Source organism: Notechis scutatus, chromosome 1, assembly GCF_049901735.1.
Source record: "Notechis scutatus isolate UNSWTSFEM ecotype Mainland chromosome 1, rNotScu1.2, whole genome shotgun sequence".
Classification (NCBI taxonomy): Eukaryota; Metazoa; Chordata; class Lepidosauria; order Squamata; family Elapidae; genus Notechis; species Notechis scutatus.
The window spans coordinates 10,244,729-10,263,782 of NC_142009.1; the positions used below are offsets into that span (position 1 = coordinate 10,244,729).

Here is a 19,054-nt window from a genome sequence, read left to right on the forward strand (position 1 = left end):
CTTTCTTACACCACATGAACTTTCTAAAATAGAAAACTTCCCATGTATGGCTTGGATGCAAAGGTACTGTATTGGATTAATTGATTTCCAAAACTGAACCTTTTTTACATGTTCACCCACCTCACTTCAGACGTTTGGAAAGATAATACTTACACGAAGTTACACCAAGTTTACTACTAGACCAACAATCATGAGGTAAACAACGCCCCAATCAAGGAATTACCAACTCAGACAAACAAGTTAACAATAAACAAGTCAAATCAAGGAACCATCAAGAACACTCCCACCAACACCGACAAGGCAAGCCACTTGCATATTAACAGAAAGCAATCCCACCTTCTTTTAGCACTGATGACATTACCTAGTTGGGTGTTGAAACGTCAAGAAAACAACTCAAAGTGCACCAAGGACCCCATAAATGGAACAAATTAACTGCATTCCTTAATACCCCTTTGATAACCAAGGCAAAAAAGGACACACAATTGGGTAAGGCTAATTTAACAACCACTTTGTTTAGCAATAGAAGTTCCAATCACAATTGTGGCCAAAGACTATCTATAGTGATGAATTGTATCAGTATCTTCCCATCAGCCTAGAGCAGGGGTGCCAAACTCGATTTCATTGAGGGCCACATCAGGTGTTTGACCTGGGGAGGCGCCAGGGTAGCTGTAGCCAGAGTGGGTGTGGCCAGCTTGACATCACTCATGTCTAGCCCAAGCATTCTGCCAAGTGAAAACGAGCTCCCGAGCTCCGTTTTCAGCCACGATGGCCTCCTGTAGCGCTCTGCCAGCAAAAATGGAGCTTGGGGAGTGTTGGGAATATAAGTCACTTAACAGGTATTTGGGTTAGAAATATATAAACCAGGATAAACATTTTAGTACTATGTCTTTAAGAGATTGCAAAAACTGCAATTGGGTGTGGTTTCTCAAACAGCCATAAGATGGAGCCAGAAACTTGGATTGTCTTAGTCTTAGTATCAGAAGAGAGTGTATCTGAGTGAGTATCTCTGTTTCCTTCTGTTGGAAAGTATTGCTGTTGCTCCATTTCTTCTAATTGACTGATATTACTGGGTTTGATGTAAGTCTGATACTGAACTGTTTTTGACACTGGAATTTGATATTTGGATTATCCCTGGATTGAAAAACTGACTGATTTAACTTGTGAATGACTTTGGGATTGCTTATTTTGGACTTTGCTTAAACCTTTCTGGAAGTAAAAACCTACATTTACTGTACAGTGTATCTGTGTGCTGTGTGTGTATTATTCAAACACTCCTCTCAAATACGTCTCCCTGTATGTGCTCATTCTCCTAACGGGGAATTATCTCAACAGGGAGGTACACCCCCCGGGCTGTTTTCCCTGGCAGAAGTACCGGCCGGTTCTTCTGTTTCCAGGGCCACCCTGCTGGCCAAATCTAAGCAACCCGTGGGCCTTGAGTTTGACACCCCTGGTCTAGAGGAAGAGGTTTGTGTGATGGGATTATCAACAGACCAAGCAAAACACACGTGGTACAGTGTGATGTCCAAACACGAGAATGAGAATCAAATCCCCTCAAGTTCAGTACAGGTAGTCCTCGAGTTATGACCACAATTGAGTCCAAAATGTCTGTCCCTAAGCCAGACCGCTGTTAAGTGAGTTCTGTGACATTTCGCGACTTTTCTTGCCAGTTTGTTAAGTGAATCGCTGCATCCCCTGTATACTTTGATCAACGGGAACTTTGGTGCTTGTTAAGAGTGTTTTCCAACCTTGCCTTTTTTAAAAGAAAAAGGAAAAAAAAAACTGTTAATGAATCATTGGAAACGGACATCCTCCGAAATGCTCATTTCCAGATAATTCCAAGAATGCATTGGTTTCGCATTAAGCCTTCAGAGAGATTCTCAGAATATCAAAAAGGATGGGTGGAATTTTATTGCTCTGAAGGTGAACATTAAAGTCGATATGTTAAAGAGGTCGTTAAAAAAACAAATGTTTTGATTTTAGAAATGTTTTTATAGAAAAGATTTTTAAAATCTTAAAATGGATGGGAACAAAATATTTTTTTTTCTGTTTCAGCTTACAGTGAATTTTGTTAATATCAATGGTGATAGTTTATAAAGATTATTAAGTGTAAACAGAAACACATATTATTTCCACAGCAAGGAAGATAAAGCAGAAATGGTTAAATTGTTCGCCTTATTCAAAGAGGAGAATATATTTAATTATACGACCGGGATTTAGGGAAAACTCCAGACCAGATTATTTTGCAAGCTTTTGGGGGAGGGAAGGAGTGGGACATAGGGAACCAATTTCTAAACCTAATTTAAACTGGAAGAGGAGGAAGAGGATGATGAAAAAAAAGTGAAGGAGGTGAGGAAGAAAACAGTATTTAATTTTTCCCAGTAATTTGGCGGCAGCAGATCAAATTATCTTGGTGGCCCAAGAAAAGCAAACACATTGAGAACGATGTTCAAGGCTGGGATCCCTGGCACACAAAGGTTTGTTTCATGCCATATTTTCTACACACAACAGCTGCGTGCTTTGATGTCACATCTCCTGGGCCTCACTCCAATTTGGCTGTTTAGTTTTCTTATAACTTTACAGTGCTTCTCCCAAAGGTGCTTTTTCAGGAGGCAATTGGACATCTTGTTTTTTTTTCTTCTGAAGACATTTCGCTTCTCCTCCAAGAAGCTTCTTCAGCTCTGACAGGATAATGAGGAATAGAAGGATTTATATTCCTTGCAGACAGCTGGTCATTTGCATCCTTTTTAGAGCAGGGCTGTCAACTCCCAGCTTACAGGCCGGATGCGTCACACGCTGTGTGACGCTGGTCACACCCATGCCAGGTTTAGTGAAGGGGAAAATAGTCCCTATATGTCACATGATGACACCGTGACTTTGACACCCGTTTCAGAGGGTCGTTGAAGAACTTGGAGGTTTATCTGTGTCCTCAAGGTCTGTTCTGACCAAGGCTTCCAAGACTGTAATTATGCACACACTTATTTTAAAAACAAGGCCTGTTTTATTGCAACGCTGGGAATTATTTTCATTCCCAGCCGGTAATGAATCTCAAACAGTCCCTCGAGATAAGCACCCACCTTTCTTTCCTGTGAAGTGCTGCTAATAACAGAAGTGTCCAATGAACTGGAGAAAAAAAACCAACCAAAGTACAAAGAGCTTCAAGAATGAATCTGAACCGAACGAACAACTTTGCTTCCTGCAAAGGTTTCATCATCTTTGCCTGTCCTTTATACCTTATGGGAGGGGCAATTACTCCCGAGTCGCCCCTTTTGTTTCAGCTGCTCTCGCCTTCTAGCAGCTCTGTGCATACACGCACTGGGAACAGGCACCCCTGGGTCCTCTGCCTCGCTGCTGCCAGACTCCAAAGGCTCCAGAGTCAGCACCCCACTCCCAGATGGTCCTGGCCCCATCCCTGCATCGGACGCAGGACCCTCGTCTGAGTCCTCTCCAGACTCCCGGACTGGTCTCCGTTCTTCCCCACTGTCCAATTCCGCTGCCATCTGTACAGGTTGCTGGTGAACCACAACAAGGTCACCTGGGTAGTGCTTCTGGTTCCTGAAGTTTGCAATTTTTTTTTTGAACCAACAGCACTACTCAGGTGACCCTGAAGACACAGATAAACCTCCAAGTGGCCTCAGCGACTTTCTAAAAGGATGCAAATGACCAGCTGTCTGCAAGGACTATAAATCCTTCCATTCCCCACCATCCAGTCAGAACTGAAGAAGCTTCTTGGATGAGAGGCGAAATATCTTCAAAAGAAAAAATGAAGAAAGTCCAGTTGCCTCCTGAAAAAGCACCTTTGGGACAACCATGACCTGGAGGACTGAGAATCTCTACAGACTTTACCGTGCTTGGTTACTTCTCATGAAAGGAAGTTAAAGACAAGATGGCTAAGAGAGCATGAATACCAGGAAAGTTTATTTTAAATAATTTTTTTCAAGCATATTCCAAGAAGATTACGGGTAGTCCTCGACTTACAACCACAATTGAGCCCAAACTTTCTGGTGTAAAGCGAGACAGTGGCTAAGTGAATGTTGAACCATTTTGCAACCTTTCTTGCCACCGTTGTTAAGTGACTCACTGCAGTTGTTCAGTTAAGTCATGCAGTTGACACCTGCATCTGGTTTTCCCCACTGACTTTACTTGTCAGAAGGTCGTAAAACCTAGGGCATAGCAATGGTCACAAATATGAACCAGTTGCCAAGCATCCAAATTTCAGTCACGTGTCACAAGTCGAGGACCACCTTTGTTCTTTCTTATTCCATTTTTAAAGACTAATACTGAGCCATGGTGGTGCAGTGGTTAGAATGCAGTATTGCAGACTAACTCACAGCTTACTGCCAGCAGTTCGATGCTGACCAGCTGAGGGTTGACACAGCCTTCCATCCTTCCGAGATCCATTACATGACAACCCAGATTGTTGAGGGCAATACACTGACTCTGTAAACTGCTTAGAGAGGGCAGTAAAGCACAGTGAAGCGGTATATAAGTCTAAGTCCTATTGCTATTGTGGGCTAACTCTGCCCACTGCCAGGAGTTCAATCCTGACCGCTCAAGTTTGACTCAGCCTTCCATCCTTCCGAGATCGGTTAAAATGGGGACCCAGATTGTGGAGGGCAATACACTGACTCTGTAATCTGCTTAGAGAGGGCTGAAAAGCACTGTGAAGCGGTATATAAGTGCTATTGCTGTTGCTAATATGGTGAGGGGTGATCAAAGTTTCTAAGAAGAGACTGACAGTCACTTGCCTGGAATGGTATAGGATCTCTTGCTTGAGCAGGGGGTTGGACTAGAAGACCTCCAAGGTCCCTTCCAAGCTTTGTTATTCTGTTATTTTAATCTATAAACAAATTTGGTTTTGCTTCATTTTGCATTGATGCCAATTAGGAGTTCCTACAAGTAAACTGACCTCTGTGGATATTATGATTCTTGCAGGTTTTCAGGAATCCCACACACTGTTGACATCTAAAAAGGAATCTGATTGAAGTTCCCCCAATAAAAGATACTTCAAAATATGTTAACAAGGACTGATGTTCAATGTTCAATGGCAGGAATAAAATGGAATCGTTTGGAAGAAAGCAACGCTCGAATCAGACTTGAAGAGGGAATGGAGAATGCTAACCAGTGTAATTGCAGGTTCTCGTATGTTTGTTAACGAATGCGAACACAAAAACCGCAACACTCTTCCAAGAAGATGGTTCAGCCAACCTCGCTCTACAACAGAGGTGTCAAACTCAAGGCCAGCGAGCCAGATCCAGCCCATGGGGTGCTTAGATCTGGCCCATGGAGCCACCCTGGAAACAGTGAAGGAGCGGCCCGTGGTGCCTCTGCAAGCGAAAATGGAGTTCGGGAGCTCTGTTTTCGCGGGCAGAGGGTTGCAAGAAGCCGTTGCAGCCGAAAACGGAGCTCGGGAGCCTGTTTCCGCTGGCTGAGCAATCAGGCTGCCAAAGGCGCCTCCAACACGAATGACGTCGAGCTGGCCACACCCACTCCGGCCACACCCATCTCCAGCCTCCAAGGTCAGACACAACCCTGATGCGGCCTTCAATGAAATCAAGTTTGACACTCCCGCTCTACAGCAACTGGGTTGCAAACATAGTTTTGGTGAACTTCAAGGGCTCTTCAATCAATCGATCAAGAACTTCTCAGTGAGTCAGAGCAAACAAACATCCCTTTCCAGTTCTAATGCTTCCCAATGTGTTGAAACATCCATTCCCACAGTAATTGGGCAGCATAGTACAGGTATTCCTCGACTTACAACTATTTCCATTACAGGTCATCCTCAACTTACAGCCGAGTGTCCGTTCAAAGTTACATTGGCATTGAAAAATGTGACATGACAGTTTTTCACAGTTACGACCTTAGCAGCAGCCCCATGATCATGTGATCAAAATGCAGTCGCATTTTTGGCAACGGACTCATATTTATGACGGTTGCAGTGTTCCCAGTTTCACGTGATTCCTTTTTGCGACCTTCTGACAAGCCAAGTCAACGGGGAAGCCAGATTTCCTTAACAACCAGCTTACTAACTGATCAACTGCAGTGATTTACTTAAAAACCAGGGCAAGGAAGTTCGTTAAATGGGGCAAAGCTTGCTTAACGAATGTTTCATTTAACAACAAAAATTTTGGGCTCAATTGTGGTCGTAAGCTGAGGACTACCTGTACTAAGCAATTTCAATTTGTAAGCAAGACAGTTGTTAAGGGAAGTTTGCCCCATTTTACGACTTTGAACAGTCACTAAACGAATGGCTGTAATATCCAGCCATTCATACCTATCCAAAATTAACTCTTTGGAAAACACTCTGTGATTTGCTTTTTGATACTTCTAACTGAAGGAGAAAAACAAAAGTTTGTTTAAGTTTTTTTTTAAAGAAAACCATCAAGAATATTTTGTTTGGCTAGCCCATCTCCAAATTCTGCATTGTGCCAGGCTAATGATCTGGTTGGTTCCCTCCATGTGGCCAAGCCATAGACTCACCTACACCTTCAAAAGTGAGATGCATCCCATGTTTTCCTTCTGCCTTCCCTTCTGTGATTCAGTACTGAACTTGCAAGAACCTTTAGAATAAGGGGGCCTAATCGTGCCAATTTCAAGATATGTGGACTACAACTCCCAGAATTCCCTAGCCAGTATGGCTGGCTGGGAAATTCTGGGAGTTGAAGTCCACATGTCTTAAAGTTGCCAAGGGTGGACACCCCTGCTTTAGAGCAACAAGAAAAGGTTGCCATTTTTAAGAATTCCATACAGGTAATCCTCGACTTATGACCACAATTGAGCCCAAGATTTCTATTGTTAAGTGAAATGTGAATTTTTCCTCATTTTATGACCTTTCTTGCCGGAGCTGTTAAGTGAATCATTGCAGGTATTAAGTTAGTAACACGGTCATTAAGTGAATCTGGCTTCCCCATTGACTTTGCTTGTCAGAAGGTCACAAAAGGGGATCACGTGACTCCAGGAGACTACAGTTGTCATAAATACCTGTTTCCCTGAAAATAAGACCCAGCCAGAAAATACGCCCTAGCATAATTTTGCTAGGTGCTCGTAATATAAGCTCTACCCCAAAAATAACCCCGTTAAGAGTGTCAGCCAGACAGACGCATTTAGTAACCCTATTTTCCTGAAAATAAGACCTAGCTGGAAAATTAAACCCTAATGCATCTTTTGGAGCAAAAATTAATATAAGACCCAGTCTTATTTTCGGAGAAACGCGGTATGAGTCTGTTGCCAGGCGTCTGAATTTTGATCACATGACCATGGGGATGTTGCAACAATCATAAGTGTGAAAAGGAGTCCTTTTTTTTAAAAAAAAGTTTTTTTTAACAAAAATAAATAAAACCATCTTTCTTGTGCACATAATAATACCGTGTTTCTCACATAATAAGGCCGGGCCTTTTTTTTTTTTTTTTTTACCCCGAAAAACCGGCTAGGCCGTCTTTTCGGGTGACTTCCCCCCTTGCATCCTCGGGTGGGCGGGCGGCGACAGCTTGGATGTTCGGGAGACCTTCCGCCACGTTAATTTCCCTTCTCCCTTGCTGCCGTGGCGTTACAGCAACGCCGCGGCGTTTGGCGCAGCCACGTGCAGCCAGTCAGGGCTCCTCCCTGCAACCGGAGCCCTGAGGAGACACTTGGCTTCAGGCGCTCCTGTGGCCGCCTTCCCTTTGCCTTCGATGGTAAAGTGAATTATTTTAAAACCTCCGCTCATCCTATCAGGGCCGTGCGAGCTGAGCAGAGCCGGGAAAGCAAGCCGCGGGTGTTTCCTGGTTCTGCCCAGCCCGTACGGCTCTGCCGCGGCCCTGGCGGGATGAGCGGAGGTTTTTAAAATAATTCACTTTACCTTCAAGGCAAAGGGAAGCGCCACAGGAGCGCCTGAAGCCAAGTATACCAACAACAAAGGCAAATCCTCAAGGTGGGCTGGAGGGAGGTGGCTACATGCCCCCCGGGCTGCTTCAATGCAAGGTCCTGACTTGCAGCATCCTGCCGTTGCCGCCGCGTCCTTTTCGCCGCCGCCTCCCTCTCCGACTGCAAAACTCGTGTGCTTCGCCAAACGCTCCGAGCGAGGCGAGCTCTTTCATACATAGAGAGAGAGGGAAAGACGCCGGCGTGCTCCGAGAGGCTGGCTCTTTTCTCTAGCCGAGGCTGACAGGAAGTGCCTCCAGGGCCGTGGCAGGCAAGCCGCGGGTGTTTCCTGGTTCTGCCCAGCGCGCACGGCTCTGCCACGGCCCTGGCGAGATGAGCGGAGGGCCCGGCGGGAGGCACTCGTTGCCTTGGTGACATTTCGGGTGCCTCCGCCGCCTCCTCGCCCATCGCAGGTGGCGGTGGCGGCGGCAAGCGGCGGCGCTTCGCTGAGGGAAAAAGAAGACAGCACAGCCACCTTGCTTGCTTTCCCACCTGCCCGCCCCAGATGGCCTCAGGAGCGGCGGCAGTGGCAGCAGGCGCGCACACTCCTGCCGGCGAAGGGAGGAGAGGCGAGGAAAGAGAAGGGAGTGCGGCAGCAGCGGCTGTCACAGTATCGTCTCATAGCAGGGCAAGGCTGGCAAGCTGAGGTGGCCGCACCAGAGAGCGTCACTGCCGACCCCGTCGTGAGGATAAAGGAGCGGGATAGAGATTCAGTCAGATGTCAGCCTCGGCTAGAGAAAAGAGCCAGCCTCTCGGAGCACGTCGGCGTCTTTCCCTCTCTATGTATGAAAGAGCTCGCCTCGCTCGGAGCGTTTGGCGAAGCACACGAGTTTCGCAGTCGGAGAGGGAGGCGGCGGCGAAAAGCAGGATGCTGCAAGTCAGGACCTTGCATTGAAGCAGCCCGGGGGGCACGTAGCCACCTCCCTCCAGCCCACCTTGAGGATTTGCCTTTTGTTGTTGGTATACTTGGCTTCAGGCGCTCCTGTGGCCGCCTTCCCTTTGCCTTCGAAGGTAAAGTGAATTATTTTAAAAACCTCCGCTCATCCCGCCAGGGCCGCGGCAGAGCCGTACGGGCTGGGCAGAACCAGGAAACACCCGCGGCTTGCTTTCCCGGCTCTGCTCAGCTCGCACGGCCCTGATAGGATGAGCGGAGGTTTTTAAAATAATTCACTTTACCTTCGAAGCCACAGGAGCGCCTGAAGCCAAGTGTCTCCTCAGGGCTCCGGTTGCAGGGAGGAGCCCTGACTGGCTGCACGTGGCTGCGCCAAGCGCTGCGGCGTTGCTGTAACGCTACGGCAGCAAGGGAGAAGGGAAATTAACGGTGGCGGAAGGTCTCCCGATATGAAGTGCTCCACCAACGCAGGCAGCACCATATCCGGGCATGCAACAAAGTACTTCCTAACGGCAAGCCCCCACCACCCGCCATCCCCCCCCTGCCATTCCCCCCCCCATTTTGCATGTTTAATATGGGCCTTAATTTGGGGGGAGGGGCTTAATTTGATTTTATGCCAATAAATCATGCTGGGGCTTCCTATTGGTGGAGGCCGTATTGTTGGAGAAACACGGTATTATCATACATTTCTTAGTTGTTTATATTTAAAACCATTCTAATCAGTATTTTATATTACACTGGTCAATTGTTATATTATCATTAACATTGTAATTATTATCTTTCAAAAATATATTTCATCCTTACCTATATTATATTCATTCTCTTACTCAATCTAAATCAATCAATTATGATATATTACTACTATTATTACACGTTTCTATTTCTTACTCTTCTGTCTAACCATTCATAGAATTCCAAATCTTATAATTATCTTTTTCTTCCTGTTCTCTAATTGCCATTGTCAATCTACTCATTTCTGCACATTTCATTATTTTCTTAATTGTTTCCTCCCCTGAGGAAATTTTCTCATTTTTCCAATTTTGTGCAAAGGAAAGCCACTTTTTTCAGTACCATTGTAAGTTTGAACGGTCACTAAATGAACTGTTGTGAATTGAGAACGACCCTTATTTGAAATATGGGGTTTCATTTGGTTCTACCTCATGTGAAGGGCCTCTTGAGCACTGGAGGAACTGAGGTCGGAAAGAGAGTCCGAACTGACGGAGACCGGAGAGATGGACTGCTCTTTTTCTTCCAGCAAATCAATTTTCACCAAGGAGCTTGTCTCATCTTCAGAGTTATCCTCCGAAATGGAGCCGATGATGAAATGGGAATGTAAATTCAGTTCCAGAAGCTTCTCGTCCGGAGGTGGTTTGTTACTCATCGTGCCGGCAAAGAAGGTTTGTACCGCTAATAAAGAAAAAAAAAACAGCACCTGAGTTTTAAGAATATCAACATTTTTCATTTTTCAAACATTAAATACCTTTTCAAAGACAGGTTGTCCTCGACTTGTTATGACCGCAATTGAGCCGAAAATTTATGTGGTGAACTGAGAAATTTGTTAAGTGAGCCTTGCCCATTTTATGACTTTTCTCGCCACATTTGAATGGTCACTGAACAAACTGTTGTAAGTTAAGGACTACCTGTGCTTGAAGCCACAGAAAAAGATCAAATCAAAAGGCCTGCAAACTTTAAAAGAAAGAAGTTTTAATAGTGACTGACCTCCAATAATTCTTGTTATCTGAGTTGTGATCCACAGCCAAAATGAACTGAAAGGGAGAAGAAAAGCAAGAAGGTTAGACAAATCAAAATTTGGAGTATCAAATCAAAATTTGGAATACCAAGAGCGTAATTGTGATGACCCAGGGTGGAATACAAAATAAACAGTCACAAAAACCAGGTGAAGCCCCTTTTATTCCTTCACTTTGCTTCCAAGCTCCAAATATCCTTGACTGGAGACAAAAACTCCCATACAAGCAGTTACAAGAAGGAGGAAATGCCTTTTAAATTATAAAGGGTAAAAACAACAACACAAACCAGGCAAAATAAGGGCTTGAAGACGTCCACAGATATCAGAACACAGACTGGGAAGGATGCCCAACTCAGAGAGGAACAATAAACTAGAGATATTTCCACGCTTTGTTTCCAGCACTCGCCCTTACGCATGTCTGTCCTCTTATCCAGTTGTCACAGCTGCAACCCATGAAGAGGATCAAGGCCCTCTCCTCCCGAGTAGACCAAGTCTCTCCCTTATCCTCTTCTCCCTGCGTGCCCTAGGATGGGTAGGGGATGGGCCTGGGTCCTCCTCTGACTGCCCAGCCTGCCTCTGCCTCCTCCATAACCTCCGGAGCCACACTTCCCCTCCCTGTCGGCTGTTCCTCCTCCTCCTCAGAGTCAGTCTCCACCAGGGGCATGACAGTAATGCAAATAAGTTTTTGAAACAGGAAAAAGGTGATGAAAAAATAAGCTTCAGAATTGATGCCCTGTTGCTTAATGAAGGGCCAGGGGTTAGCCGTCCAGTCCCTTTGGATTAAAAACAAACAAACACTCATGAGCTGCTGATAATCCTCAATTTATGACCCCAGCTGAGCTCAAAATTTCCATTGCTGTTATTTCCATGCCTCATTTTACATCCTTTCTTGTTGCAGTGGTTAAGTGAATCCCCGAAGTTGCTGAGCTAGTCACACGGTCATTAAGTGAATCTGGCTTCCCCATTGACTAGGCTTCTCAGAAGGTTGCAAAAGGGGATCACGTGACCCTGGGATACTGCAACCGTCATAAATACGAGTCTGTTGCCAAGCGTCTGAATTTTGATCATGTGACCATGGGGATGTTGCAACGGTCGTTAAGTGTGAAAAAACAGCCATAAGTCACTTTTTTCAGTGCGGTTGTAGTTTTAAACGGTCACTAAATGAACTGTTGTAAGTTAAGAATTATCTAAGGAACCGAGTTCAACAAGTATCTACCATTAAAAAATTAAGAGATGAATATATTATGAATATTTTTTATAATATTGATCATTAGTATTTTAATCACTCCTTATCACCCATCCCCTCCCACTTATGACTGTATGACTGTAACTTTGTCGCTTGTATCCTTACAATTTACACTGACTGTTTCCTAGTATGACTTGATTGCTTATTGTACCCTATGACTATCATTAAGTGTTGTACCTGATGATGCTCGACTCTCGACGAATGAATCTTTCCTTTTATGTACACTGAGAGTATTTGCACCAAGACAAATTCCTTGGGTGTCCAATCACACTTGGCCAATAAACTATCCTAGATAGATAGATAGATAGATAGATAGATAGATAGATAGATAGATAGATAGATAATTTTAAATGCACTGATGATGTTAGCCAGTTTGATAATGAAACATCTGCTAGAAAGGCTCAGAGAGCAGGCTCAGAGAGCACCACGAACTCAGCTGCTCCACCCTGAGCTACAAATATTCTCTTCTATCAGTAAAATATTTTAAAAATTGGTAGCACTTGTTTAAACTTAGGGAGAGGTGGTTATATTGTTATTATATTTTTTAAAGTCAGAGGTCATTACTGTTAGAAATTTATTTGATATATGTATACACACACACATATATACATATATAGATACGTGTGTGTATTTATATATGTACACACACACACTTTTCATTTGTTTTTTTATTCCCCTTCCCATTTCCCTTTTATGTTTGTTTGTATTTTAATGGCTGGCTTTAAATTTCACTATTTAATAAAGATATCATCAAGAGTCAAACAAACAAGTACCTACAAGTACCGCTACCAAACTGTCAACACAACTCCACCGGGTTCCAGCACTGAATTTTACTTACTCATCAGCTGCCACAACACAGACGACACACACAGACACACAGAGACACAGAGAGAGAGTATTTTAATCACTCCTTAACCAGTTCTGGACCACCCACACAAAACTTAACGAGTCAAGGACCTCACCTTTCAAGATCCTTGGCTAAGATGCCTCTCACGAGAATCGCTTACAGCATGATTTTTACAGATTGAGACTTTCAGGCAAGGTGAAAAGAAAGCTTACTCAAGGACTTCTCAACTTTGGTGAGGACTGTGTGGACTTCAATTCCCAGAATTCTCAATATGGCCACGGCTGAGAATTGTGGGAGTCGGGAGAATCAGTTGTGAAAGTAACTGACAGATGATGCATAATGCTTAAAGTACCCCCCTACTTTAAGCATTATGCATCATCTGTCAGTTACTTTCACAACTGATTCTCCTGACTCCCACAATTCTCAGCCGTGGCCATATTGAGAATTCTGGGAATTGAAGTCCACAGGCCTTAAAAGTTTCCAAGTTTGGACCCCCCCGTGCAAACTTGGAAACTTTTAAGGCCTGTGGGCTTCGAGTCCCAGAATTTCCCAGCCAGCCATGTTAGTGGATGATGACTTAAACATGAGTCAGCAGTGTGCAGCAGCGGCCAAAAACCTAATACAATCCTTGGTTGAGTGTGTGTGGTTCTTGTTTTTTTTTTAATCAGGGCAACCTGGTCTACCCAAATATGGGACGGAGCATACTGCTTCTGCTTTCACCCTTCAGCCCCAATCCAGGAGCCTTCGCAGGAAGTCGCTTTGGCGACAAACTGTTTTTGTGTTAAATTTATATTTACCGACGAAGAAATAAAGGGGGACTAGTATAGATCTATTTCAAGGTATTTAGCTCTCGTCAGCTAGCCATACCCTTCTGGGATTCGAACCTGGGCTACTTATATATTAAGTAGATGTATTCACTTCTAAACCTCTAATCCTTGGTTGTATAAACAGAGGCACAGAATCAAAACCACATGAAGTATTTGCACCGCTTTATAAAGCCTTAGCAAGGCCATAGCTGGGATACTGCATCCAGTTTTGGTCACCACGTTACAAAAAAGATGTTGAGACTCTGGGAAAGAAGAGCAACTAAGATGATTAAAGGCCTGGAGACTAAAACATATGAAGAACGGTTGCAGGGTTTAGGTTTGGCCAGTCTAGAGGAAAGAAGGACTAGGGGGGATATGATGGCAGTATTCCAGTATTCGAGAGGCTGCTACAAAGAAGAGGGGGTCAACTTATTTTCCAAAGCATCAGAAGGCAAGACAAGGTATCATAGATGGAAACTAATCAAGGAGAGAAGCAACCTGGAATTAAGGAGAAATTCCTAACAGTGAGGACAATTAACCAGTGGAACAGCTCGCCACCAGAAGTTGTGGGTACTTCATCACTGGAGATTTTCAAGAAGAAACTGGACAGTCACTTGTCTGAAATGGTATAGGATCTCCTTCTTGAGAAGGGGGCTGGACTAGAAGACCTCCAAGGTTCCTTCCAGCTCTATTCTGATTCTAAAGTTGCCAAGATTGGACACCCCTGAATTAAAGCAAGACCCAGCCGGCTGTTTTCTAGCCATGCCAAAGAGATGAAGCAATTGGAGCACACAAACAAGGTTGCCTCCAATAAACTAATTCTAAAATTTACCTTGCATTCAAGCAACAAGGATTAACAATGCCAGCTAGGCAACTATTCCTACTTTTTTAGCATTCCATGGCGGAATCTCCAGATAGAGATAGAAGCACTGAATTTTGTTCAGCCGAAGGGCCAGCCAGATACTGCCACCTATTGCAGGACTCTTGTCAATTCTGCCTTTGATGCCCTGAATTAGAAAACACCAAGTGTGTGGCTCAAGGAAAACATGTTTTTTGTGCCTGTGGCCTTCACTGCAAATGTAGCAGTAGCCCAAGTTGGGCACTAGATGGCAGTGCAGATCTCCAGCGCAACGTTCAAAGGGGTAAATTAAACATGTTCAACCTGTTCATCCCTGCCTACAGACAACCACACAAGTTACAGCATGATGCATTATAATAAATATCACAATATATCCAAAGTTAGTGACTAGCAAGGATCCCAGTCAGTGGTGGGATTCAATTTTTTTTAACTACCAGTTCTGTGGGCGTGGCTTGGTGGGCTTTGCAGGGGAAGGATACTGTAAAATCTCCAGTCAGAGGTGGTATTTGCAGGTTCTCCGAACTACTCAAAATTTCTGCTACCGGTTCTCCAGAACTGGTCAGAACCTGCTGAATACCACCTCTGGTCCCAGTCCACATGGACCTCTGTGCCAGATAAAACCTGGAATGTACAATTTTTACAAAGGCTTCACATTCTCTACCTGGAGAATTCTGGGAGTTGAAGTCCATGGGTCTTAAAGTTGCCAAGATTGGAAAACACTGGATTCAAGGCCGTTTTGAAAAGAAAGCTAAAAGGAGTCACCCTAACTCTGAGCTCAGAAGATAAGTCACAGCCCTAAAAATGAAAATATTCTTGAGTCTCTTTTCCTGGTTAAGCCATCGCTCTGCTGAACAAATAATTCCCTCAACACTGTCCAAGTATTTACAAAGTGTGCACTACTATTTCTGTTAATCTTCTCATCGCTCCTTATCACCTATCCCCTCCCACTTGTGATTGTAGGACTGTAACTTTGTCGCTTGTATCCTTACGATTTATATGGACTGTTTCCTAGTATGATTTGATGGTTGATTGTACCCTATGACTATCATTAAGTGTTGTACATTATGATCCTTGATTCTTAACGAATGTACCTTTTCTTTATGTATACTGAGAGTATTTACACCAAGAAAAATCCCTTGTGTGTCCAATCACACTTGGCCAATAAAGTATTCTATTCTATTCTATTCTATTCTATTCTATTCTATTCTATTCTATTCTATTCTATTCTATTCTATTCTATTCTATAATTTCAGCAATAAGATTTAAATGGATGCCATTTTGTAAATTCCTAGAAAGAACTGGAAGCAGAGGTGCCAGTAAAAATCAGGACGTCAATAAGGAAATTGCAAGTGGTTGACCGGAGCCAACTTTTCTGAATTTTCAACTGCTTTCAACTGATGATGGTGAAGGAAGAGGTGGCCTCTAAGGAAAGGAAAGGTTTTATATGACACACCACCGTTCTTTTCACATTACGGATCCCAAATATTCCTCACAGATTCCCCAGAACACAGCTTCAATGCTTCTTCATGCAACAAAGAAGGCTGTGTTTGCAATAACATTGTGGCAGTGGGTAAAGATTCATGCAAAATGCCAGGCTGGATGAATCACAAGATTGACGGGAGGGATATCAACAACCTCAGATATGCAGACGATACCACTCTAATCGCAGAAAATGAAGAGGAATTAAGAGCCTCTTGATGAGGGTGAAAGAGGATAATGGAAAAGTTGGCTTGAAACTCAAAATACTAAGATCATGGAATCCGGTCCTACCACTTCCTGGCAAATAGAAGGGGAAAGAAATGGAGGCGGGGACATATTTTGTTTTCTTGGGCTCCAAAATCACTGCAGACAGCGATTGCAGCCATGAAATTGAAAGATGCTTGCTCCTTGGGAGGAAAGCTATGGCAAATATTAAAAAACAGAGGCATCACTTTGCCAACAAAGGGGCCAAATAGTCAAAGCTATGGTTTTTCCCAGGAGTAAGGTATGGCTGTGAGTCTGTAGAAATTCTCAAGTCATCCAGATCATGGTTGTCCCAAAGGTGCTTTTTTCAGGAGGCAATTGGACGTTCTTGTTTTTCCTTTGAAGACGTTTCGCTTCTCATCCAAGAAGCTTCTTCAGCTCTGACAGGATAGTGGGGAATGGAAGGATTTGTATTCCTTGAAGATGGCTGGTCATTTGCATCCTTTTAGTAGGTCCTTGAAGCACCTGGAGGTTTATCTGTATCCTCAGGGTCACTGAGGAGCACTCCTGGTTCCTGTAGTCTGCAGTTTTTTTTCCTCTGGAAAAATGGCTGTGAGAGTTGGACCATAAGGAAGTGTCTATAGAAATTCTCAACCATCCAGGTCATGGTTGTCCGAAATTGGACAATTGGAATTCAATTGGAATTCATAGAACTGAAAAATCTTCTTGGATGAGAAGTGAAACGTCTTCAAAGAAGAAACAAAGAAAGTCCAGTTGCCTCCTGAAAAAGCACCTTTGGGACAGCCCTCAGGAAGGCTGAGCGTCGAAGAGTTGAGACTTTTGAATTGTGGTGCGGGAGAAAACTCTTGAGAATCCATTTTGACCACAGGGAATCAAATCAGTTAGTCCTAAAGGAAATGAACCCTGGCTGTTCTTTGGAAGAACAGATGCTGAAGCTCAAATACTAATTGGCCACCTAATGAGAAGACGGATTGGAGAAGAGAAGACCCTGAGCTTGGGAAAGATGGAAGACCAAAAGAGAAGGGGATGGCAGAGGATGAGATGAGTAGATTGTGTTATCGATGCAATTGCCATGAATTTGGACAAACTCCAGAGAGTGGAGAACAGGGGGGGGGCCTGGAGTGGTGTGGTCCATGGATTGCAAAGAGTTAGACACAACTTAGCGACTGAACAACAAGTAGATAAAGATGAAACAAACATGCCGTGACACTCTGGATGAATCCAACATTCTGCTCCATTTTATTAATGTATAATTTAAAGGTATTAGACACCACCACCACCCCAACTCAACACTGATTCTACACTCATGGCAGCGCACGGATTAAAAAGATACAATTTTCTAAAAACAATAAGTAAATATTATAGCGAGAGCAAACATTTCCTCACCAGAACAAACACTGTACAGCAGAGGGACACACCCTGAGAAACAAACCAAAAGAGATTTTCAGAGATTATTTTGAAAGTTTGCAAGGTTGGGGGCTGTCTGAAATTCCAGGCAAGATGTTCTTCAGAAAGGACTCGCTTCCCAGGCCTTATCAGATGACATTGTTTCATGGTTGCGACACGAAAACAAGGCTCCTCTGTTGGAATTTTACAAGATGGTCAAAAATGATGGGAGAGAGGCCGGTCCCTCAGACAGGCAGGCCTTAAGCCGTGGGCCGACACCAGTCCACAGCATGCCAGAAACTGGGCCGTGCAAAGCCCCCATCCATGGGATGCAGGCAGCACACAAAACCACGGCCCCTACGGTCCACGGAAAAACCTCTGTGGAACCGATCCCTGGTGCCCAAAAGGTTGAGGCCGCTGCCCTAAGCCATGAAGGGCTTTAAAGGTGATAGCAATAGCACTTAGATTTATATACTGCTTTACAGTGCTTTACAGCCCTCTCTAAGCAGTTTACAGAGTGAACAAATTGCCCCCAACAATCTGTGTCCTCATTTTACAGACGTCGGAAGGATGGAAGGCTGAGTCAACCTGGAGCCTGGTGCGATACCTAGAACCACAGCCAGTGAAGCTGGCATAGCAGAGTTATTACATGGTTGTATCAAAATGCATCCATACCTCTGTGTGTGTTTGTGTGTGTGTTTGTGTGTGTGTTTGTGTGTGTGTGTGTGTGGCTTTACAGGTAATCCTTGACTTACAATCATTCATTTAGTGATTGTTCAAAGTTACAACGGCCCTAAAAAAAGTGACCCAAGACCGTTTTTCACACTTACAACCACTGCAACATCCCCATGGTCACATGATCAAAATTCAGACACTTGGCAACTGGTATAGATTTATGACTGTTGTAGTGTCCCACAGTCATATGATCCCCTTTTGCGACCTTCTGGCAAGCAAAATCAATGAGGAATCCAGTTTCATTTAACAGCCGTGATACTAACTTAACAACGGCAGCGATTCACTTAATAGTGGCAAGAAAGGTCATAAAATGGGCTAAAATTCACTTAACAATTGTCCGCTTAGCAATGGAAATTTAAGGCAGAATAGGAATAGGAATAGAAAGAAATAGAAATTGACTTCTTCATTGGCCAAGTGTGATCAGACACACAAGGAATTTGTCATTGTTGTATAAGCCCTCAGTGTACGTAAAAGCTACATGATCATAGTCATTGTAAAAATATATTCATCATAAATCATAAGATATAACACTTAGTGATAGTCATAGGATACTAAATAAGCAATCAGTATAAATCATACTAGGAAACTAAATAAAACAATATAAATTGTAAGGATACAAGCAACTAAGTTATAATCATAAGTAGAAAAGGAGATAGGTAATAGGAAAGATGAGAAGAAGAATAGCAATCAGGGGTGGGATTCTACCAGTTTGCACCTATTTGCTAGAACCGGTTGTTAGAAGAAATTACTGGCCTAATCCTGTAAGGAAGGCAGGAAGGAAACATTCTGGTGTTGCTTACAGAAACTGCCTCTCCGTTAACCCTTATTACAATCTTGGCAGGACTAGACTTCCTGTCTCTGGAACTTCTCTGGAGTTTTTTTTTTCCTCCTTTGCTGGTCCTTTGCTTGTGTGGAGTGACCATTCAAAGTTACAAT

At 43.7% G+C, this 19,054-nt stretch overlaps 1 protein-coding gene across 4 annotated transcripts in view; it reads right to left on the reverse strand.

Annotated features, from left to right (window-relative positions):
* ACACA (acetyl-CoA carboxylase alpha) overlaps positions 1–19,054 on the reverse strand; it is a 277,236-nt gene that overhangs the window by 246,018 nt on the left and 12,164 nt on the right. For all 4 annotated transcript variants that reach the window (XM_087956715.1, XM_087956703.1, XM_087956708.1 and 1 more), the window contains exons 2-3: positions 10,508–10,554; positions 9,946–10,195 (exon numbers count right to left, since the gene is read on the reverse strand). In XM_087956715.1, the coding sequence (XP_087812841.1) occupies positions 9,946–10,195; positions 10,508–10,554 (297 nt within the window). The remainder of the gene's footprint in view (positions 1–9,945; positions 10,196–10,507; positions 10,555–19,054) is intronic.